The following is a 25,308-nucleotide window of genomic DNA, read 5'->3' as shown; positions in this document are numbered from 1 at the left end:
CTTTAACTACGTACTTTTAGAAGGCTTGATGTCTCTTTAACTACGTACGTACATCTTATGTTGTGAAGCTCGCAGTCGTTGCCTCAGGAACATGGGTTAGCGTAAGCATTCGGGAGGGCTAGGTCACGGGTTAATGTTTGTATTTGCGCTAGCCCGTTTACATCTCGTGACCTTTGACCAACCTTGACGTAGGATTTATCAAACAGATCGAACCATGTGATGACACGCTTTATGTGCGTCATGGCATGGGTGTTTTTCCACTCCCTCTGGAGTTAATAACAAATTTCATATTCAGATTCGATTTCTGGCTCCGAGTTCTCAAAGCGTTCTCAGACTTAAGAATTTACAAAAAATTGTTGGCCTTATTTTTACTAAAACATAGAAGTTTATAAAACTTTTGTTGTTTTAATGTATCAAATACATCAATAAGAAACTATGTGCTAAGTTTTGTGTTTTTGGGTCAAAGATATTTCTCATAAACAGTGATTGAAAGTTGAGTAAATTCTTAACTTAGGCTAAGTCTGAGAATGCTTTGAACATTCTAGGTAAATTAGAAGGAGAGTTATTGTGTCCCAAAAAGTCTGACGGACAGACAGACAGATGGACAGACAGACGGACGAACCCATTTTAACAGTCCCCTGCTTTCTTCGAAAGGCGGGAGACAAAAATAATAGAATGTGAAATTAAACAAGATACGTAGTATAGTATTATAAAGCATCAACCATTTTATTTAATCAACCACGGAAGTTATTTACCCCCAGAATAAACATAACATAACAATTTCAAATATTAAAGATGCATTATGTAAGAGCTAATTCTGCCTATTGCGAGTCTTTATTTTGGCTAAAAATGTTATATGAACTATTATTTAGACCTTTATGAAAAACCCAAAATCATCTCTCTAGAGCATATAATTATGGATAATCCAGACTTAGTACTGCTGCTACGATAATAAACAATATACGCTTCATCTTAAAATACTCATAACTTCGCTCATAATAAAGTACTGTATTCATTTTTCATTATCTATGTTTGAACTGTCAGCTTTTTATCTAAATCTTACATAATGCATCTTAAAGATACATTATGGGAGATAAGATAATTCTGGCGGTTCTCACTATAAGAGTTAAAAACTAGATAATGTAAAGGTAATTTGCTGAAAATTTCAGTCATATTGATCCACTATGAGCCGAGAACGAAGCGGGTGAAATTTTTGCATAGTCTCGGTCATCATTACTAAAATCATTAATATAAACAGCATAGTCTTGATTATCCACTTTTTTTATTTAATTATCAATGGCCGTTAGCAGCATATAGGAATCTAATTCAGCCAACATCAAAGGCTAGCCTTGACATTGAGAGTTTATTACGGTCTGGATAAGTTAATTAATGTCTAATTGATAATTTAGATAACATTTCAGGCCTAAAAAAAGACTTGTAATAAGCAGATTTTTCTCTTGCATAATGTATGTTTAAATAAAGTTAACAGTTTTGGATAATTAGGAGTCTTGACAAGCTATATGTGTCTCTTTGGCATAACGCTTCAATACAATAAGTAGAGACCAGATTTCTCAGCGAATACCTTGCCCATAAGGCTTTACTGGACAGAGTTCGAACAAAAAAACGTTGTATTGGGCTAGGGTGACATGTGTGGGAACACAAGCACTATTAAGGCAATATATTCTAGCAGCACACAACAATATCAAGTTTTACAGAACATAACAAAGCACACAGCACACTGTTAAGGTGCAAACAGGTATGTTTTGATACACACTATTAGGGTGAAGTGTGCTAGCAAACAAGTATGTTTTGGTACACACTATTTGAGTGAAGTGTGCTAGCACACAGCAATGTTCCAATACATATTTGGGTGAAGTGTACTAGCACACAGCAATGTTCCAATACATATTTGGGTGAAGTGTGCTACCACACTGCAATGTTCCAATACATATTTTAAAACATGTTAAATTACAATTTCTAGCACACATTTACCTGAACATATTAAAAATCTGGGACATAAATGGTATCTAAAACATTCTTTTAAAAAGATACTACCCTATTTGACCAAATGAGCGCACATATGAGCCCCGAATTTCATGAAAATCATCTTTAGAATAAGCGCACAGTTTGAGTAGATAAAATGAATACCTGCTTCATTGGTCAAATAGAGAACTTTTGGGAATATTAATCTATTATCCTAGCTACTAAAAACATCACAATATACATATATATTATGCCAATAAATCTCAATTATTGAATTAATTAATCAATTAGTTAAAGCCACTGATCACCATTTGAGAGATTTTGATTAAAGAAATGACTGATTCATAACATTTGGTATCCTCAGCAGATGATATAAACAAGACAGAATCACCTATAAGTGTCAGATGTACTTCTTTTTAAACAATCTAATTAAAACACAGATCCTACATTGTTTCGTTTTTTATAGTTCAAAATTTTATTATTCTTGTCTGGATGATGTGAAGGATTAGCCAAAGAAAGTCTGTTCTGGCAAATTTTTGGCGTGAGGTGCACAGAACTGTTGGTAACCCAAACGCTGATTGGTTAATCAAATGTCTGATGGCATAGGGTCAAAAGTCACTCGTATGACACCTGACGCAACCTTCCGCTACAACCGGACAGATCTTCATGTAGTAGAGGCCATTAAAAGTATTAAAAAAAAACGAAATATAGATATGTATTTTAAGCAGATTATCTACTGTTTATTTTGTTTTTGTTGACTGTATTAAACTTTATCATTTCAATTTAGGGTGGATTAATCCCAGAAAAATTGTCCGAAAAATGCAAATGATGACTAGTGGTTTTAAATCACAGGAATTTATCAATTTTATAAAACAACTTTCCACTTTACAACATGGCAGAAAATAAAAGAATATATAATACAATTTGTTCTCTTTTTTTTAATTTTCATATAGATCCACATTCTCCTCAAGACAACATTGCAAAATTGATTAATTTTAGCAGGGTATTTTTACCATATGTAAATTAACATATAACAGTTACACATGTTATTGTGTGAACGACTAGTTGAAACAAGAGGTTTTTTGCCCCATCTGAATGACTAGAGGCTTTTCCTCACAAGGCCTAACTTGTGCACCACGGACCTGGTGACCTGGCCCCGAGTTCACAAAGCATTCTCGGATTTAAATTAAGGATTTACTCAACTTTCTATCACTGTTTATGAGTAATATCTTTTGATCCAGAAACACAAAACTCTGCACATAGTTTCTTATTGTGTTTATAAAGGGCAATATTTTAGTTAAAATAATGCGAACAATTTTGAGTAAATTCTTAACTTAAGTCTGAGTTATTTTGTATGGCCTTATATATGGCTCTGGTAGACATACTTAGTAATAAAGGGGAGATTGGGAGGATGAGATGTCTGTTTACTGGGGTTACCTTGTTATATACATATAAATGACTAGTTAATCTGGACATTATGTTATAACAGTAGGCTCTTGTCGTCCAGTCAGTTCTCGTAATTGTGATAACTTTAAAGCAATTTCAATTAGAGGTTTCAACACCACCTGAAATGGAAAAAACAAAAAAATAATTTTTACACAATAGTCTTAGAATTCAAACATTTAAACATACATTATGCAAGAGTTAAATCTGCCTATTGCAAGTCTTTCTTAAGGCCTGAAATGTTATATAAACTATTAATTAGACATTAATTAACTTAAGCATTGATCATTGGATAATCGAGACTATGTTTTTTTATGCCGACTTTAGTAATGATCGAGGCTAGGCTTAAAATTGAAAAGCTAATATCTCGGTTCAATGTAGAGCAATTTGAATGAAATTTTCAACATCTTCTATTTACGTTATCTATTTTTTAACTATCAGAGGGAGAACAGTTAACTCTTTGTCCAATCTCCCATAATGTATCCTTAATGTCCCCATCACAGAAATGTAATGGCTGTAATGATGTCCTACTTTTCTGCACCAACCGGGAAAATGAAGATGGATAAACATATGATATGCAGTGTGCTAAGGTGGGTGGGGGGATTTTGCCTGGAAAGCAAAAGTATGTGTTGCATGTATCAGTGTAATGTATATTTACCTGCGCATCAAGATGATGTTGTGATGTGTAATGTATATTTACCTGAGCATCAAGGTAGTGTTGTGGAGCCTGTAGCTTTTATTTTGAATAACAACCGTGACAATAGATTGCTATGACTTAGACATCCACACATACTATAAAGATTATCAAGTATCAACCACCTGGTGCATGTGGATCACAGCATGAGGTTATAGGAGGTTAATATTACTTCAATATCAACTCCTAGTGACTTTACAGAAAGTTGATACAGGTATAACCACTTTAAAAAGGTGTGTATTTACCTGAGCATCAAGATGATGTTGTGATGTATCAGCCTCATAGCCTTCTATATATAATCTAATGGTAGCCCCACTACTTCCAGTTCCGCTCAATCGAAATATTATCCTGGAATCGTCGGTGAATATAATCCTCACTCCCTAAAAGGGAACAAAACAAACTAATTTATAACACAATGTTTAGTAAGCTTATAGAGTCAAGCACATGGCACATGGCACACTTTACATGGCAGCCTCGCTGGCCTACCCTTAAAATGTCAAGGCTGGAACATTTTAGTCTGGAGTCCAGTACCCCGTCTGCTCAATCACCCTGTTGTCATGGTAAATTATTATCCTAAAAGTGTTACCCAATTATCAGGACTTCCTGAAAGAGTTACCTAATTATCAGGAATTCCTGAAAAAGTTACCCAATTATCAGGAATTCCTGATAGAGTTACCTAATTATCAGGAATTCCTGAAAAAGTTACCTAATTATCAGGAATTCCTGAGAGAGAGTTAAATAATTATTAGGATTCCTGAAATTATAAGAAATTCCTAAAATAGTTACAATATTATCAGGAATTCAAGAAAGAGTTACCTGATTATCAGAAATCCCGGATAGAGTTATCTGAATATCAGGATTTCCTGAAAGAGTTACCTGAATATCAGGAATTCCTGAAAGAGTTACTGATTATCAGGAATTCTGGAAACTATAGTTACCTGATTTTTGCTGACACTATTATCTATCGGATCTGTATAACAGAAGTTATCAGCTTTAGCTACGGTATAACTTTTACTACCTTCCGTAAACTTTTTACCAACTAACTCAGGTGAACTAATCACATTGTTTAAATTCTCCATCATTGTATTTGCTGGACCATTTTCACAATTCTCATAATCATATCTACAAAAACATCAATGAAATGAAATGAAACAGGATTTAATGTCCTACTGTTCTGCACCAAACGGGATAATCAAGGCTGATCTACAAAAACGCAAAACTAAATAATGTTGAAGACATTTTTGTTGCAATCAGAAAAAGAGACAACGAAAAATAAGGCCATTTTGTGAATAAATTTCGGTACAATTCAGGTTCTTTAGCAGTGGGAGGAAACAAAAGGGGAGAGAGAGAAATGGGGTTTAACGTCCACTCGACACAAACTAGGTCATTTTGGGACTAACATATGGTTTAATTCTATTTCAATAATTCGCTTGCGCGTCGGGGTCTTTAGCAGTGGGAGGAAACCGGAGGACCCGGAGAAAACCCATGAGGTTGGACAGGCGACCCGACACCTAGGAAACAAAAGGACCTGGAGAAAAGTCATGAGGTTAGGCAGACAACCCTACTTCTTGTCATGTACAACTGTAGAATCAAGAGGTGGGGTTTAACATCCACTCAACACAATCTTCGTCATTTCGGGACTAACATATGGTACAATTTTATTTCAATAGTTAACTTGCACATATGGACTCTTTAGCAGAGGGGGGGATCACGTGGCTAAGTGGGTAAGACGCTAGCTCGCTAGCCTGGAGGTCGGGTGTTCGATCCCTACATTGGCCGAGAAAGTTCATCCAGATTTTCCGGCGTGGTTCTCCCTTGTCAGTGATGCAGGACGGAGGGGCTGACAAGGAAAGCTGTCTAGTCGTTCGGATGGGACGAAAAACCGAGGTCCCCTGTGCACATTGGCGTGCATGTAAAAGATCCCTTGGCAGTTGGAATTCGATATAAGAGTAGGCCGTAGTGCCGCTGTCCGGGCAAAATTTCCCTCATAGCACACTGTATGGCGTATGCCCGTCTTCATTAGCCCAGGTTAGGAGCAGAACAGTAGGACGTTAAACTCCATTTCATTTCATTTCATTTCATTTCATTTCTTTAGCAGAGGAAGGAAAATGGAAAACAGGCTACCCTACTCAATGTAGGATATAATCGACTATTGAAATCAAAGATTGTTTTCAAACTGAAGATTGAAAGTCGTGGACTGAAGGGAATGTGATACAACACACAACTGTAACAAGGTCATTTTGGAACTGACATGAAAATTAATGGTAACGACTGACCCATATCTTTCTAGAATGAAAACCGTGTTGATAGACTTCTATTAATTATCTTTTGAATCAAGTGACAAACCCATTTGAATAGTTCGCTACTTTCCCAGGTAGGAAAGCCCTTTGGGGAATTGCTGTAATCTATTCCTACCCACCCGGTAAGTCCCCTACTTTCCAAGGGAGGGAAGCCCTATTGGGGAATCACTGTAATCTACTGCTACCCACCTGGTAAAGAAGTTTCTACCATATTGTTTCCAATGATCTTTAATAAGTTCTTCAACAGATTGTTTTGTGTGAGCTAAGATAGATAACCAAGCTAACACAGCCCACAAACCGTCCTTCTCACGAATATGATCCGATCCAGTTCCAAAACTTTCCTCTCCACACAACGACAATCTACCGGCATCCATTAAATTACCAAAAAACTTCCAGCCTGTCGGAACTTCGAAAAGTTCCTTTCCTTTAGCCTTGGCTACTCTGCAAATAAATTTATCATTATCAGAAGTGGGAAATAAATACACAGAATATGGTTCAGTTTTATTTCAATAATATGCTTGTGCATAGGGTTCTTGAGCAGTGGGAGGAAACTGGAGGACACAGAGAAAACCCACGAGGTTGGACAGGCGACCCTACTCCTAATCACATACAAGCAGGAAATTGAAACCATGACACTTGACTCAATGACAGACCTTATGATCTTAGACCATTCGGCCACCCAGCCCCCTGATTTAATTGGAGCAGTTAATTGATGTGAACTATGTAAAGACGTCAAAAATCTACTGAAGGAAGGAAGAATTTCTAAAACAATGGGTTTAACATCCACTCGACACAAACGCGGTAAATTTTGAAACCAACATCTCTATGTGTCTTTGGTAGTGGGAAGAAACTGGAGGACCCAGAGAAACCCCAAAAGGTTTGACAGGCATCCCTACTCCTTTTGTGTACAAGCGGGGGATCAAAACCACGCCAATGACTCAATATCTGACCATGTGATCTAACGAGCATACGTTAAACCATTCAGGCACTCAACACATCTGGGTTCAATCAGACATGATATTATAACCAAATTAGGCAATATATACACCTTGTTAGAAACTTCAATCTGACAATGTGATTAAAACTTACAGAAGATACCAACCTATCGACAGCACCTGCTGTTGGCATGCTACGGGCATAACCTTTGACCCCTGATTGTTTAAAGAAGGGAATACACTCCATATTATTAGCTATAACAGCGAGAGAATCGGACGGTGTTACAAAAAATGCATTCTGTCCTAAAATCATATTCCTGTCCTATAAAATAAAAATAAAGAACCAATTAATAATCTTTGACTCATTTTATACTTTCAGAAAATATCAAATTTCTAATGGCCTAATCCACACTATAATATATTAAGAGAGAGAGAAATGGGGTTTAACATCCACTCAACACAAACTAGGTCATTTCGGGACTAACATATGGTTCAATTTTATTTCATCAATTTGCTTGCACGTAGGCATCTTTATATATAGCTGTGGGAGGAAGCTGGAGAAAACCCACAAGGTTGGAACCTACTCCTTGTCACGTACATCCGGGGAATTGAAACCATGCCAGTTGACTCAATGACAGACCTTATGATACAGCGCGCACATGCTAACCATACGGCCATAAACAAACCTAAAATGTCAAACAGTACATTACATGTATCTCCTGGCTTGGATGCATTCGGAATAAAATGAGCCTGATTATAAGATAGTACCAAAGGTTACTGGCATATGATTCAATTATATTGTCTACTGATATTCTAGTTAACAGGCCAATATCCTTGCCCACCACTGACCCTATAGTAAAATCTGTATTCAGCAGCCACACAAGGCAATTTTTGTGACTTATTGTGACCGTTTACAAGGAGATGTCGCTTACAAGGAGATGTTGCTGAAAAGGAGTGACTGGCTGACTGCTCATACAGATTCTACTGAATTTTAGGTTTTTTATTTCAAACGGTGAAAACTTCTTGATTTCTCTAGGAAATAAAGAGAGAGAGAGAAATGGGGTTTAACGTCCACTTGACACAAACTTGGTCATTTCTTGACTGACATATGGTTTAATTTTATTTCAATAATTCGCTTGCGCGTAGAGGTCTATAGCAGTGGGAGGAAACCGGAGGACCCGGAGAAAACCCACGAGGTTGGACAGGCGACCCTACTCCTTGTCACGTACAACTGGGGATTCGAAACCACGCCAGTCGACTCAATAAAATAAAACCAAGTATGAACAATCCAAACCATAAGACAGAATTCGAAGTCCTAAAAAACGTTATAGGCAAAATAGTGTATTAAAGCAAAATAGTGTAATCAGCAAGCGCGCGCACGCTAACCATTCAGCCATCCAACCCCCCCCCCCCTCTAGGAAATAATAATAATAGTAATTATAAAATTGTACCCCATCACCATCAAACGCAGCTCCAAAACCATGTTGACCTTTTTTCAGTTCATTGACAAGGTCAGCAGCATAGGTTAAATTAGGGTCGGGATGATGTCCACCAAAATCTTCTAGTGGTACACAATTAACAGTGCTTGATTCAGGGGCACCTAACTCTCCACATACAATCTTCGTAACATAAGGACCCATAACTAAAACAAATTCAAAACGTGGACATAACTCACAATGGTGGAAGGGAGAATGGCAGTTTTAATTTTCTAATTTCTTGAATGTATAATTCAAATCTTTATGAAGGCAAACTCTACTATTTTAGATAGAGAGAGAGAGAAATAGGGTTTAACATTCACTTGACACAAAGTAGGTCATTTTGGAACTAACATATGGTTCAATTTTATTTCAATAATTCGCTTATGCATAGGATTCTTTAGCAATGGGAGGAAAGTGGAAGACTCTACGAAAACGCACAGGGCTGGACAAGCAAACCTGCTCCTTGTCACGTACAAGCGGGAAACCATGTCACTTCACTCAATGTCAGACCGTCTGATCCAATGCGCACGCTTTAACCATCAGCCACTGCAGCTCCATAAAACCGCCTACATAATATCAATATAACCAACAGATCTATATTGGAAGGTCGTGTCAGCTTTGGACCCTATGATGTCAGACATTGATTAATCAATCTGCGCTGACGTTTCTAGGGGTTTACCCACAGTTCCGTGCATTGCATGCCAAGAACACGCTGTAACAGAACATTTCATTGGCTAATCCCTCACTTCAACCAGTAAAGTAAAGACAAGTAAAATGAAATTTTGAACTATAAAAAAACGAAATGAAATAGGATCTGTGTTTTAACCAGATTGTATAACCAACTGACTTACCTCCATGCATGGAATTTAATAGAAGATTTAAAGGTGGACGCCCATCGGAACCAGACAACAAAGTTCTAATGGAGTTAAAATCAAAGATCTCCTTCATATAGTTACAGTAATCATCCACAGAATCGATGATATCAACGGTAAAAGTCTGGCCATTAACTTCAAAAGTATTCCTGCCAATAACTGAAAGATCTATTTTTAAATCCCGACATATGGGATATTCTGATATTGTTTTTGTTGCTTCAAAAATTGCATTGGTAACCGCCTCTGGTGCTGGACCTGAAATAAATGGAGAGAGGGAGAGAGAAATGAAATTTTATATTGTCTGCAATATCATTTATTGTTGAAGCAAGCACCAAGGGATTTTATGTCAACTCAAACATAAACTAGGTAATTCTAGGACTAAAGAGGGAGGAGAGAAATTGGGTTTAATGTTCACGCGACACAAACTAGATCATTTCGGGACCAACACACGTTTCAATTTTATTTCAATAATTCGCTTGCACGTAGGGGTCTTTAGCAGTGGGAGAAAACCGGAGGACCCAGAGAAAACCCATGAGATTGGACAGGCGACCCTACTCCTTGTCACGTACAACTGGGGAATCGAAACCAGGCCAGTTGACTGAATGACAGACCTTATGATACTGCGCGCACGCGCTGACCCTTCAGTCATCCACACTTCCCAATTCTGGGACTAACATACCCTTCTTACTAATACGCTTCACACACATATTTTTCGTAGTGGGAGGATACTGATCGAAGAGCCCAGAAAAAATGCAAGAGGTTAGGCTGGTGACCCTGGGAATTTGATCAAAACCAGGACGCCTGCATTGACAACCGATCTTATAGTCTAAAGTACATGTGTTAAACCATACTGTCACCCAAGACGCAACCCCCTAAAAATATGGATTGGCTTGTAGGTAGTGACAAAGGAAGAATTTAACATATAACTAATTATAATTTAGCGTAATTTAAATGTATACCGGTAATATGAGGTGGATGATTTCACCCAAGACAACATTTCTACTTCATAATTAAATTACAACTTTCAGGGGTACATAGATAAAACTTTGCTTTTCCCTACAAATGCAACTGACTGGAGTCATTTTCCTTGCCAGCTTCACAAGTGTGGCCGTGATAATTGGAGACACAATCCTTAAGCAGACGATTAGACACCGACAAATAACTAGCTCTTTTCCAAAAACCAAAACCCTAACCCTAGTTCAGAAAGAGAGATATATTCTATTTCAATTTTTCGCTTGATCTTAGGGGTCTTTAGCAGTGGGAGGAACGGTCCAGAAAGAGATATATATTCTATTTCAATTTTTCGCGTATGCGTAGGGGTCTATAGCAGTGGGAGGAAACAGGAGGTCACAGACAAAAACCATAAATATTGTCATGTATAAGCTGAGAAACTAAACCATGCTATTTGACTCGGTGGAAGACCTTATGATCTAAAACGCTTCTCAGTCCTCTTTAACTCTATTATTATTTTACCTCCATTAGCTGTGTTAAATTTGATACCAAAATCACCATTCGGTCCACCAGGATTGTGACTAGCTGTAAGTATGATACCTCCGTCAGTTTTATATTTCCTGATCACACAAGACAAGGCTGGTGTTGACATCAAACCATTTTGGCCAATCAGTAACCTTGATACCTTTCAAAAATATAAGAGCAACATAACTAAATAAAGAAACCATATACACCATAAAAATGTAAGTTTCTATTATCCCTGTCCACTAATATTTCAATATCTTATTCTAAATATATTACAAATTCATGTGAGTCTAGTGTACTTTATCTTATTCTAAAAATATTGCAGGTCTTCTTAGTCTTACAAGTCCTAGAGAGAGAGAGAGAAATGGGGTTTAACGTCCACTCGACACAAACTAGGTCATTTCGGGCCTAACATATGGTTTAATTTTTTATTTCAATAATTTGTTTGCGCGTAAGGGTCCTTAGCATTGAGAGGAAACCTGAGGACCCGGAGAAAACCCACGAGGTTGGCTTACAAGTCCTATATACCATGTATTCCCAATCCGATTATAATATATAATATATATCTATATTTCGTTCCGTTTTTTTTGTACTTTCGATGGCCTACAACACATGAAGATCTGACCAGAAATGAAATGAAATGAAATGGGGTTTACTGTCCTACTGTTCTGCTCCTATACTGGGCTAATGAAGACAGGCATACGCCATACAGTGTGCTATGAGGGAAATTTTGCCCGGGCAGCGGCACTATCGCCTACTATTATATCGAATTCCAACTACCAGGGGATCTTTTACGTGCATTCCAATATATACATGGGACCTCAGTTTTTCATCTCATCCAATGGACTAGACAGCTGTCCTTGTCAGGCCCTCCATCCTGCATCACTGACAAGGGTGAACCACGCCGAAAAATCTGGATGAACTTTCTCGGCCAATGCAGGGATCGAACACCCGACCTCCAGGCTAGCGAGCCAGCGTCTTACCCACTTAGCCATGAGATCCCCGAAGATCTGACCAGTTGTAGTGGAAGGTCACGTCAGGTGTCATAAGAGCAGCTTTTGACCTTATGACGTCAGACATTGATTAATCAATCAGCGTTGAAGTTTTTAGTGGTTTACCCACAGTTCCGTTCAACTCATGCCAAAAACACCCTGTAACAGACCGTTTCATTGGTTCCCTTACATCATCTAGAACGCGTGTTATATAACAATTCTTCCAGATCCTAGTAAAGACAAGTAAAACGAAATTTTGAACTATAAGAAACGAAACGAAATAGGATCTGTGTTTTAATCAGATTGGTTAAATTCCCCTCCTCTCCCATCACATCAATTACAGGTTACAAAAGCTGTCCCAGATCGTGTGAAATGAATTTAAACTAAGCCATCGACTATCGACCTTTTTTTTATCCTGACCTTAGCTACATGTAGCACTTGAATATATTCATTCTGTAATCTTATTATGTACTGTATGTAATTCAATCCTTTACATACATGTAAATGTACACTGCATCATGTTGATTTATATTAGGTTCATTTGAATGAGGCATGATTTAAACTGAGGTACATAATGAAAATCTGGATATAGGGTACGTGCACAGGAAATGGACTTTAACCTCCCTTTCTGCCCCAACCAGGCTAGTGATCGATCAAGAGGGGGCATATGCCAAGCAGTGCCACAGGAAATTTACTTGGTCACAGTGGCGCCAATTCAAATTCCAACTGTCAACAAAGGCTTCTTTTATAGTGCATGCATGCAAAACACTGCTAGGCCATCTGCCCTACAAAACTGTCAAGGAGAAAACATTCTGAAAAATCCTTAAGAACTTTAACAGTGAGAGAGAGAGATAGAGAGAGATATGGGGTTTAACCATTCAGCCATCCAACCTCCTTTGTTAAACAGAGGGTCCCAGAACTGATACAGGTGTTGACTGAGAAAGTTCCATGGGATGTTTTTAGTGCAGTTTCTCCTTGTTAATAGTGCAGCTATATTTGGAGGGTTTGGCAAGGAAAAGTATCTTGTTGTTTGAATGGGACAAAAAACTATGGTTCTATGTACAAAATTAACTGAAAAATAAGTGTTCAGGATGGGGCCTTAGAAAATGCTTTATTCATTTTACATTGTGCTTGGCCAGTTCTATTTTTAACAAGAACTAAGGAATTTTTTTTCTCACCCGTTTGGGAGGGAGTCATAGGGGCTCATTGAGTAAGCCCTTGGAAGGTCCTGTGTAACTCAATCCCTGCGTTAGCCGAGAAAGTTCATCTAGATTTTCCGGCGTGGTCCCCCCTTGTCAGTGGTGCAGGACAGAGGGCCTGGCAAGGTAAACTCATAGTCGTTCGGATGGTACAAAAAAACAAGATCCCGTGTAGCCTCCACATTCATGACACTGGCGTGCACTTAAAATTTCCCTTAGCACACTGTATGCTAGCCGTCTTCATTAGCCCAGTGCGATCAGAACAGTAGGACTTTAAACCCAACACATGTTTGGGAGTTTGGGTCACATCTTGGATCAATGACGAATGACCACTTCAACAAATTTAGTAATGCAAGTATCCATGGAGATATGACAGTTCATGAGCTTGTTCATGGAACTTGGCAGAACCATATAGGCCTATAGGTCTCAAAAATTAAGACCAAATTTTATAACCAATTAATAATAGCCCATGTATGGACCAAGCCTTCACGCCACTTCAAAATACAAGCAAGTTTTCTGTCAATGAAATATTCGTGAAACTGCAATGTCATTGTTTGGTACCGGTAGATACGTACGTATTTTAACCGGCCAACGTGTAGATTTTTTGCTTCTCTACTCTAGGCCTACGGTATGTTTATTTTTATATTTGGATAATAAATTTTATGTTTCCTTTACCCCATTTGCCGCACATATTTTAACAATCAATTCTGTGGCTTCTTTACCAAAATATCTTCCATCTCCACCGACAACGAGAGAACTCCCCTTCAACTTTTCTCCTAAGCCAGCTGTCAAAGTCGCCTGGACGAAATTCTCTGTATAATTCGGTTGTTGATAAACTTGCACGGCCTTGCGGAGTCCGCTGGTGCCCGGTTTCATTCCTTCGAATGGGCTTGTGGCAACCTTTTCTACAACGAGTGCCATTTTGTCTTTAAAACAATACAACTACAACACAGAAGAAAATGTAGAAAATCGGCGAAAAATCACCGCTGAAAACTAAAGCCTCCTCTTCTGTCGTCGGATCAAGTTCACAGTGGCCTCAACGCCGTCCTTGAACTCTCTACAGACGATATTTCAAGGTCATCTTGGGCCTAATTTGTAAACTCTTTTATACCGTAGTTCGATTGTCAGGAGGATTGTTTCAGAATCTGGGGAGAAAACTAAAAGTGTTTACTAAACTGAAAAAATGCCCGAAGACGCTCCAAAGCACTCAAATCTGCTACAATGCGATGCAAGTCCATATTCATGATATGTAAAGCAAAAGTAGAGATTGACTGATCCATCGATTTACCCAAAACAACCCCAAACAACTTAATTACCCAAAGCAACCTGTATTTTGAATAAAACTACACATTTTTATTGTTTTTACTTTCTTTTTATATGTATAGATGATTAATATTCCCCAAACTTCACTCTCTTTTTTATAGTTCTAAAACCAGAAACTCTTATTGTTATCGTAGGTTTGCCGATTGGCTAAAAGTTAAAGACCATTGCAGCTTCGTCATAGGTCACGTGATTTTTGACGAGATTGGAAAAACATGAATTCCGTGTTCGACTCGTTCGAAGACTGCAAGAAGGTTATTCTTGAATATCAAAGGGAAACCTCCACAAATTTTGTTTCCAAATATAATGATAAAGCATTCAACTGCGAACTTGAAGGTAATGTATGATAGAGACTTTAATATCCTCTAGCCTCCAGTCGAAGCCTGGCTGCCCCTTTTTTTCGGATGCATGCTAGGTAAGGTCTAAATATGAAGGCCACATGCATATCGTCAAGGTCGTGAGATGGAAATAGAGTTAAAGGGCACTAGATTGTGGGTAAGGGTTAGCCCTGTTTACATAAATCTTCAGACCTTCACGAAATTTGGATGTGACCTTAATAGTTAGTCTACTTCTAGGAGCAAGTTTTTTTAGTCATTAATTTATATAATTTCACTACTAACTAAAAAGTTACTGGATATTTATAACTGAAACTCCCTTACAATTAATGAATTATTTCCAATGATTCACGAAATTTTAACTAAGATAAAATCCAAATTTTAGTTATTTGATTGGATAATATTAGATTGATTTTAGTGCTTAGCCAATCAAAACTGAAGTATCTACTAAAATTTGGATTTTATCTTTAGTTAAGATTTCGTGAAACAGGGCCCTGACCCCAAACTGTACAGAGCTTAATATAAACATATAATTTAACCAAATCCCATTGAAATAAAGGTAAAGGCTTGTCGCATAATTATATGATTTGATAAAACCCAACTGCTACGCAAAATTTCTGTCCAGTTTAAAATGGCAGCCGAATCAAAATTGGAACACGCACAATATGATTTCACGTCACCTCAAAAATACAGAAAAACTGAAGATTTCAGTGTTCCACTATTTGTACCAGTAACATAATTACTTATTCCATGCAAACTGTGATGATATGTGTTGCAAATTTTGCAATTGAATTGAACCTATAATACATGTAATTTTACTTGCACAAAGCCTTGAATAGTGTAGCTGCGGACAGGATGCAGACGTACAATATTAGCTACTGTAGCTATAGGTGTGATGACAGTGTAGCCTACTGCGGTTAGGCCTATAGAGTGTACAGAAGCCTATCTAGTCCTCCCAGGGCCGGCCGTCTGTCCAGGTTTGGTTACTCACTCTTACGTTATAGGATATTATAGGATATTACCATAGTACGGCTATGTCATGAATGAAAAGTTAGTGACTTGATGTTGAGGGATCCGGCTGCGCATCTCACATGATTGTAAAGTTATTTTAAAACACCAGGCAAAGGCCAGTAGCCTAATGGCCAAGGTCCTGAAGATGATGACGTTGATTCTGTCTGTGTAGTTTTGAGTTTAATAATGACTAAAAGATTGTGAAACAGAATGACTTATCTCCTTTCAGATTGGCAAAAAATCTCCAAATACCTCCGGTTTCACACAGAAAACATTCCATTTCTTGGTTACCCATTCAAAGTAGTTGGTAGTCAGTGCCTCACCTGTCACCAAGGTGTCAGTCATGTCAAGAAGGATGTGCAGAAGGTGTGTATTTTCAACATGCATGTGATTTTAACAGTTAACTACAATCAATTTGACCGTGAAATGAAATAAAATGGGGCTTAACGTCCTACTTTGACTGCGCTTATGACGATGGGCATACGCCTTTCTGGTCTACGTGTGCTATAAGGGAAATTTTGCCCAGACAGCGGCACTATGGCTTACTCATATCAAATTCCAACTGTCAAGGGATCTTATACATGCACGCCAATGTGTATATGCTTGACCTGTTTTTTTTATCCCATCCGAACGACTATATGTTCTCCTTGCCAGGCCCTTGGAACCATGCCGGAAAATCCCAGCGAACTTTCTCGGCCAATGCAGGGATTGAACACCGGACCTCCAGGTTAGAGAGCCAACATTTTACTGAGTGAACCACCATGTCTCCCATACTAATAAGACCAAGAGTCTGTGATGTTGCTATCATAAGGTCTGTCATTGAGTCAACTGGCGTGGTTTCGATTCCCCGGTTGTACATGACAAGGAGTAGGGTCGCCTGTCCAAACTCATGGGTTTACTCTGGGTGCTCTGGTTTCCTCCCACTGCTAAAGACCCCTGCACGCAAGCAAATTATTCAAATAAAATTAGACCACATGTTAGTCCCGAAATGACCTAGTTTATGTCAAGTGGACGTTAATGGACAATATTGGTGCCAGTCATTATCACATATGTGATAGAGCTGGTTAAACACATTCCAAATATAATTTTAACACAGAGATCATTGCTACGATAGCTGAGTAATACAGGTTTCCTGAATCGGAAGTGACGAACGCCAAAGGAAAACACGAGTGATCCCTCTATATAACTGACTGATGTGACGAGTGATAACAGATACACCGCTGAATTTCTGCTCACTAATAATTCCTTTGAAGACCATAAGTTGCTGGGGATCATGGTGGCTTAGTGGGTAAGGCGCTGGCTCGCTAGCCTGGAGGTCGGGTGTTCGATCCCTGCATTGGCCGAGAAAGTTCATCCCGATTTTCCGGTGTGGTTCCCCCTTGTCAGGGATGCAGGACGGAGGGCCTGACAAAGACAGCTGTCTAGTCATTCGGATGAGACGAAAAACCGAGGTCCCGTGTACACATTGGTGTGCACGTAAAAGATCCCTTGACAGTTGGAATTCGATATAAGAGTAGGCCGTAGTGCCGCTGTCCGGGCAAAATTTCCCTCATAGCACACTGTATGGCGTATGCTCGTCTTCATTAGCCCAGTTCGGAGCAAAACAGTAGGACGTTAAACCCCATTTCATTTCATTTCATTTCCATAAGTTGCTGTTTCTCTCTCTCTCTCTCTGTTTGGGAAAATGACACCACTTTGTAGTATATTTTTTCCTGAGAATAAAAAAAAACATATCTTCTTGAGGCTGAGAATAAAAAAGTCTAAACTTATTTTCAACCATACCGATATATGATTGTCGATTTCTCCATATTTAGGATAATGAAGGGGACCATAGCTGCAGTAAGAAGAGGCGGAGGACTTCATGCTCAAAGAAAGTTGGATGTACCGCAAAGATAATTATCACCCAGATTTTTGCTTTCCCAAATTTTACGGTAAGTAAGAAAAAGTACAGTTCTAGACAAGAATTTTATTTCTTCAAATATAACAGTAAACAATTTGTGTTGCATGAAGGTGAAGCAAAGAGGATGTTTTAATTCACCACCAGTAGAATTACATAAATATCAAAAGTGCGATCTTCTTTATTATTTTTATCTTAATCATAGGCATTTGTGCTCTTTCCATTTCTTTCTACTCATCACTACAGCATTTCATTAATCTGGTCCCCACTCACCTCCTGACTGTGTTTTTCATGACATCTATGGTCTTGTCATGTTAATAAATGTCTAATTAATAATTTATATAACATTTAAGGCCTAAAGAAACTGCACTAATCAGATTTAGCTCTTGCATAAGGCTTATTTAAACATACATTATGCAAGAGATAAATCTGTCTATTGCAAGTCTTTATTTAGGCTTCAGATGTTATAGAAATTATTAATTAGACCTTTATTTACAGACAAGTTCAAAATCAACTTTGTAGACCCACAGATGGCCTGGATACACTTTGGATTTAAACAGTTGGCCATTTAAAATTAAATCGCCAATTCTCATAGACGGTGCAGACACAATTAATGCCTATTTCTAGTCCAAACTTCCAACAGTGATAATTCCATTCAGAATAAAGTAATTTGACTGAAAATTTCAACATTTTCTTTTTCTATCATCTATTTTTGAAATACTATAGCAAGAATGGCCAACTCTTTATAAAACTCTAACTAATGTATCTTTAAATGAATGAAAGTGATATTTTTCAAAGTTAGATTTATTGTTGGTTCATTCCAGTTGGATGAAGATACCAGACACAAGCGACAATTACAATCCCACCGTCTGAGAGAGGCAATAAGTAAAGAACCTAATAAGATCCATGTGGTGCCTAAGTTTTATATGTCATTGCCAGACCTAGAGGCTCACACAGGACATCCTACTGGTGGACCAGTAAGTATATAATTTGGAATGGTGTATTTGATGATAATTGAATGCTGTTCTACAAATGGCTAAAGTCATGTAGGATGTAAAAGTCCATCAAATTATTGACTACTTGCCTAAGAATTATCATTACGAAATAGGAAATTGGATTAAATTAGTAAAACTTTTGAATGGTGGCAAAGTGGGTAAAACGCTGGCTCGCTAGCTTGGAGGTTGCGGGTTTGATCGTGGTGTTGTCTGAGAAAGTTCATGAGGATTTTCCAACATGGTTTCCCAGAATGGAGGGCCTGACAAGGACAGTTGTCCAGTTGTTTGGATGGGACGGAAAACAGAATCCTGTATACACATTGACGTGTACGTAAAAAATCCCTAGGCAATTGGAATTCAGTACAAGAGTAGGCCACTGTACATCTGGGCAAAATTTCCATCATAGCACACTGTATGGCCTGTCTTCATTAGCCCAGTCGGAGCAGAACAGTAGGATGTTAAACCCCATTTCATTTCTTTTCTTGTCTTCGACATGCACTATTGGTAGAATTTGTAGAAACTTCCTGAAATTGCTCAGCTTATGTCTAATTAGAACAGGGAATAAATGCTTGTCTGTATTAGCATGGGGAGGTACATGTACTATGAATTGACTTATACTCACCACATCAGATTTTGGTCCACTTGCCCATTGGCAAACTGTTGGTAGAATTCTTTTTGCCCAGACAGGTTTTTCAATTGCCCAGATAAACAAGTGATGGACAAGAATGTTTTGCCCATTAACAAGTAAACATTAGTTACTCTGATGCTTGCAGCCTAGGAGATTTTCAGCTTGTCCTGGCCGTTGGAGCAACCAGTTTATCAAACTCCTGTGTACACTTCAGAGTCTCCAGACCATTTAAGTTAATCGAACTATATTGTAAAAAATGATAATCCCTTTTTCAGATTGCTGGACGTCAAGAACGGATAGATCCAGCCGTCACCCAGTTCTTAATTCGCGAGGCCAAAGCTGGTGTGCGGAAACTTGCGGATGCCAAACGGCATTTGGAGGCATTTGTTGAGCAGGATTTTCCAGATGTCAAAGATAAAAGGTCAAGCAGGAGATTTTTCCCGTCTGATAAAGATATATCAAATCGTTTGTATAATGTTCGAAGGACTAGTCTGTATTCCAAAGACGACCAGAAGAACCTGTCAGGGTTGGTGCGAAAATGGAGGGAGGAGCCTGATGTTCATATTCGATATAGGCCGTCCACTGGGGACGAAGATGGAGAACAACAAGATCCATTATTATTTGTCTACCAGGATGACCAGCAGCGACATCTGTTACTACGATATGGGCGAACCATGTGTCTGTTGGATGCTACATATAAAGCATGTCAGTCCAAACTCCCGTTGTTTTTTCTGTGTGTACGGACAAATTTCCAATATGTTGTTGTTGCGACATTTGTAACACAGTATGAGAAGCGAAAATCGATTGAGGAGGCTCTTGCTGTTATCAAGGACTGGAATCCGGGCTGGAAACCGGAGCATTTTATGACTGACAAATACCTCGCTGAAATGCATGCCCTGGAAACTGTATACCCGGGTAAGCTGATATTTTGTTTAGGCGGGTGTTTTTACAATAATTATTGGAAATGAAATGGGGTTTAACATCCTACTGATCTGCTCCGACGAGGGAAATTTTGCCCGGACAGCGGCACTACGGCCTACTCTTATATCGAAGTCCAACTGCCAAGGGATCTTTTACGTGCATGCCAATGTATATACAGGGTCTTGGTTTTTCGTCCCCTCCAAACGACTAGATAACTGTCCTTGTCAGGCCCTCCATCCTGCACCACTGACAAGGGGAAACCACATCAGAAAAACCCAATGAACTTTCTCGGCAAATGCAGGGATTGAACAGTTAATTATTGGCTCACCTGTGACTGTGAGTATGCAATCACACAGTGTCTGTTACCACTGAAGCCACTGACCTCAAACTTGGCACACATATATGTATATATCCCTGGGTAACATGCTACTCAGATACCAAATTGTGGCTTGATATGATTCCAAGTTTGGCCACTGGGGGGTGTGGGGGCCAAATAAAAAAGTGAAACCATTGTACCATGGGGATCTTCGGAAATAACTACTGTTGTATCACCAAGTAAGAGATATATTCACTTCAGATGTGTTTTTAGCTTCCAGTAGAATGATTGTCCAGTCCAATAGAATGATTGTCCAGTCCAGTAGAATAAATGACTACCAATCAGCTATAGGCTTGTTATTACTATCGTTTCAGGATCTACTGTCCTTCTCTGCGACTTCTACCGGGAAAAAGCCTGGACAGAATTTTTAAACAAAAACAAAGGAGAAAAGAAGGACAATAATGAGGCTATCGAGAGACTTTTAACAGGAGTTGCAAAGGCCAAAACCAAGCCACTATTTGAAGAAGCTGTGAAAAACCTCAAATCCAGTCCAGAGTGGAAAAATAGTGCATCTCTTCAAAGGTGGTACAAAACTTATTGGGAGCCATGCATAGAGGTAAATATTAATTTTGCTTTAAATGCGGGAGCGGATCCAACCAGAGGGAGGTTGGGGGGTCTAAACCACACACGCTGCTCGGCTACATAAAAAAAATTGTAAAACAACACTTATGAGAAGAGTGTCACGGTCGTGTGCTTTATCCTTTATCATCAGATGGTGGGATAGGATGGGCATTCAAAGCGCAAAATAATGATATAAACATATGTGATATCACAATTAATTAATGCTTTGCATCAATGAAATTAAATCCTAATCAATGAAATTAAATCCTATGTGATCCTATTAATTCACAATAAAAATTGACGTCAAATGATGATTGCAACATGCATTGTCAACTGGCAAATTCTCTTAACAGGAACCTGGCAAACCCCCTCCTGCGAAAATTCCTGTATCCGCCCCTCATATGTTATGTGTCGTTATAAAGTATGTTATGCATACATTCTATGTGATACCTGAAGTTATTTTGCCACAATGGCTCAGTAAGTAGGATATATTGGCTCGCTAACATGGAGGTACCATGTTCCATCAGTGTGTTGGCCGAGAAAGTTCATAAGGATTTTCCGGTGTGGTTCCCTGCTTGTCAGTGATGTAGGAAGAAGGGTCTGGCAAGAGATAACGTATAGTTGTTCGTATGGGAAAAAAAACAAGGTCCCATGAACACATTGGCGTGCATGCACAAAAACCCTTAACAGTTGCAATTCGAAATAAGATTAGTATTCCATAGCACTGCCATCAAGGCAAAATTTTCCCCATAGCACACTGCATGGCATATGCCGGTCTTCATTAGCGCTGTAGGAGTAGAACAGTAGGACGTTAAACCCCATTTTGATTTTGTGTTGATGTCATTTGAATGAAATGAAATAAGAATGTTTTTATCATCTCGCCTCTGATCTTCATCTCTCTGCTACAATAATAGAAGATAGAGCTGATTCTGTAAGTTGGCAGAATTTCTTAACTTTACTGTTTTGCTCAGCTAGGACATAAAATATCAGTGCACTGCACAACAGCACTCGCACATGTTTACAGCATCGTATTGTTGGAAATGAAATGAAATGGAGTTTAACATCCTACTGTTCTGCTCCTAACCTGGGCTAATGAAGACGGGCATACGCCATACAGTGCCAAGGGATCTTTTACGTGCAAGCCAATGTGTACACGGGACCTCGGTTTTTCGTCCCATCCGAACGACTAATCGTATTGTTGGAGTAACTGCAATCTGATTAAAACACAGATCTTATTTCGTTTCGTTTTTTATAGTTCAAAATTTCGTTTTTACTTGTCTTTACTACACTTGGATCTGGAAGACTTGTTATTTAACTCGTGTTCTGCTTGAAATGAGGGGTCAGCCAATCAAATGGTCTGTCGAATCGAGCATTTGACCTTTTTTGCGCAGAACTGTGGGTAGACATTACCAGCGATAGAAATCAAAACAAAGCAAAAGTAGATTTAAAAAAGCATGGCGGTCGCTAATTGGTTAATCGAATGACTGACGTTATCGGGTCAAATGTCGCTTGCTTGGTACCTGACGTCATAGAACGTGAACTCCCACTGTAACTTGTTAGATCTACATGTAGTGTAGGCCATCGAAAGTATAAAAAATATAGATCTATATTTTAATTAGATTGGAGTAACTGCCAATGGTCCGAAATGACATCTTTGATTCGACTGTGATACCGTTACATCGTTTATTGTTGGACCTGACATTCAATGTCACTATTTTTTCCTTTCAGAGATGGGCAGCTGTGTATCGTTCAACTCAGCTGAAAGTGGCCATCACTATCAACAACGGTATAGAGCTTCAAAATGAGACACTTAAGCACCCTCGCTTCATTGAATACAAACGTTGCTCGTTATCCGATTTGCTGACTGTTGTGATAGATCAGTTTTTGATCAATGAATTTGACATGTAAGTTGGAAATGCTCATTAACCAGACTACAGTTGAACCTTGTTACAAAATAACTCTAGGAACATTAAAGATACATTATGGGAGATAAGATAAAGAGTTGGCAGTTCTCACTATAATAGTTAAAAACTAGATCATGTAAAGGCAATTTGCTTAAAATTTCAGTCAAATTGATCCAACATGAACCAAGAATTAAGCGATTGAAATTTCGGCCCAACCTCGATCATCATTACTAAAGGCTGTACGATAAAAAAACATAGTCTCGATCATCCATTTCATGATTAAATTATGAATGGAAGTCGAGCAGCAAATGGGATCATAATCCAGTAAATATCGCAGGCTAGCGATGCCATTGAGTTTCAGGCCTAAAGAGTGACCTGCAATTGGCAGATTTAGCTCTTGCATAATGTATGTTTAATAATTTGTACCTTGTACACATAGTATGTACTTTAAATAGTAGCTGTTTAAACTAAGATCATACATTTGGGATGTTTGATAACACAAAAAGTTATGTTTATTTCGTACTAAAAAAAGGAGATAAAGAAAATTTTCTCTGTACCATTTAGCTGATAATTTAGCTGAAATATTAATTTTAATTTTAACCCCCATTTACTCTGTAGTCATGGTTCAGTGATTAAGACTTTGGCTCACTAACCTGGAGGTCCTGCATTGGCCAAAAAGTTAATCAGGATTTACCGGTGTGGATCCTCCTTGTCAGTGGTGCAAGACAGGGGGCCTGTGTCAGGGGCAATGTATAGTCATTTGGATGGGCCAAAAAACAGAGGTCCCGCGTGCACATTGATGAGCACATAAAAAATCCCTTGGCAGTTGGAATTCGATGTAATTGTTCGTCTTATTTTAACTAAAATATAACCCTTTCTTTATAAGACTTTTGTTGTTTTAATGTATCAAATAAATCAATAAGAAACTATGTGCAAAGTTTTGTGTTTCTGGATCAAAGATATTTATCATAAACAGTGATTGAAAGTTGAATAAATTCTTTCCAAATCATTGCTTTTTCATGGGCAAGAAACGTCTCCCATAGACATGGCACATTGCCGTTATGATTGAGAAAACTTGGGAATGGTCCAGAGTTGCAGTTGTGCGTCTGGTAATCAGGTGAGCACATTTCCCCATAACTATTCCATAGTACAATAAAGGTACCGATATGCTTTTTTTCAGATACAAGAATGCTAACATTGATTCCTTTCAAGAGTGTGGGAAGCTTGAAAGTGAATTACCTTTTATCAGTCACAACATGCCAAAAGATATCGTCCACCATATTGCTAATAATTGGGGATCCATACAAAATGCAGAGGAGATCGTCAACGAAGGGAACGGCAAGTTTATGGTCGGTAGTGAACGTTTGAGGTACATTATAGACCTATGGGTTCCATATTGTGAGTGTTTTAACTGGGCCAAGGACAAACTACCTTGCAAGCACATGTGTGCCGTTTTTAAGTTTTACCCAGAAACATGGATGGAGGTACCAGAATATTATCGAAATAGCCCATTTCTAACTATTGATTGGTATTGTATTACAGGACAAAGATCAGACATGTTGATTGAGATGCCACACTGTGAAATGAGTGTTAGTAATTGTGAATTTTCAGGTAGCGATGAAGAGGAACAGAAACAATTTGCTCCCCTGCCTCTGAAACATCGCATGCGTCATCGTTGTAATGAAGTTTTAAAAGACCTGCAGGATGTTGTTTTAGACATCTCTGATCTTGATTATTTGAAATCCTTGGAAGAACAATTGTTGAAGACCCTTCAGCAGGCCAAGGCCATGAGGCCAATGGAAGCAGGTCTTAATGTATGAAAATTCATCAAGAAATATTTCAAACAAACACATTGGGGTGCATGGCAGTTGGAATTTGATAAAAGAGCAGTCCAGACAAAATTTCCCTCAACACACCATCTTCATTAGTCCAGTTGGAGCAGAACAGTAAACTACATTTCATTTTATTTTCCATGCCAGCAACATGAC

The 25,308-nt window shown here is 38.5% G+C and overlaps 2 protein-coding genes across 2 annotated transcripts; one reads left to right on the top strand and one right to left on the bottom strand.

Annotated features, from left to right (window-relative positions):
- Window positions 1-705: 705 nt before the first annotated feature.
- LOC126819500 (phosphoglucomutase-1) lies at window positions 706-14,414 on the bottom strand. The gene is made up of 9 exons (XM_050547607.2): window positions 14,048-14,414; window positions 11,179-11,341; window positions 9,685-9,960; window positions 8,807-8,997; window positions 7,523-7,677; window positions 6,610-6,861; window positions 5,059-5,242; window positions 4,366-4,500; window positions 706-3,548 (listed from the first exon to the last, which is right to left on the bottom strand). The coding sequence occupies exons 1-9, from the start codon at window positions 14,291-14,293 to the stop codon at window positions 3,459-3,461; spliced, it is 1,692 nt and encodes a 563-aa protein (XP_050403564.1). The 5' UTR covers window positions 14,294-14,414; the 3' UTR covers window positions 706-3,458.
- Window positions 14,415-14,888: 474 nt separating this feature from the next.
- LOC126819484 (uncharacterized) lies at window positions 14,889-25,263 on the top strand. Its single transcript, XM_050547586.1, has 8 exons — window positions 14,889-15,028; window positions 16,268-16,404; window positions 17,853-17,969; window positions 18,760-18,912; window positions 19,834-20,473; window positions 21,170-21,411; window positions 23,145-23,320; window positions 24,501-25,263. Exons 1-8 carry the CDS (start codon window positions 14,908-14,910, stop codon window positions 25,138-25,140), a joined length of 2,226 nt encoding a protein of 741 aa, XP_050403543.1. The 5' UTR covers window positions 14,889-14,907; the 3' UTR covers window positions 25,141-25,263.
- Window positions 25,264-25,308: the final 45 nt, after the last annotated feature.

This window comes from Patella vulgata, chromosome 4 (assembly GCF_932274485.2).
Source record: "Patella vulgata chromosome 4, xgPatVulg1.2, whole genome shotgun sequence".
NCBI classification, from domain to species: domain Eukaryota; kingdom Metazoa; phylum Mollusca; class Gastropoda; family Patellidae; genus Patella; species Patella vulgata.
The sequence above is the reverse complement of the archived record's forward strand: the minus strand, read 5'-3'. Positions and strand labels throughout refer to the sequence as shown.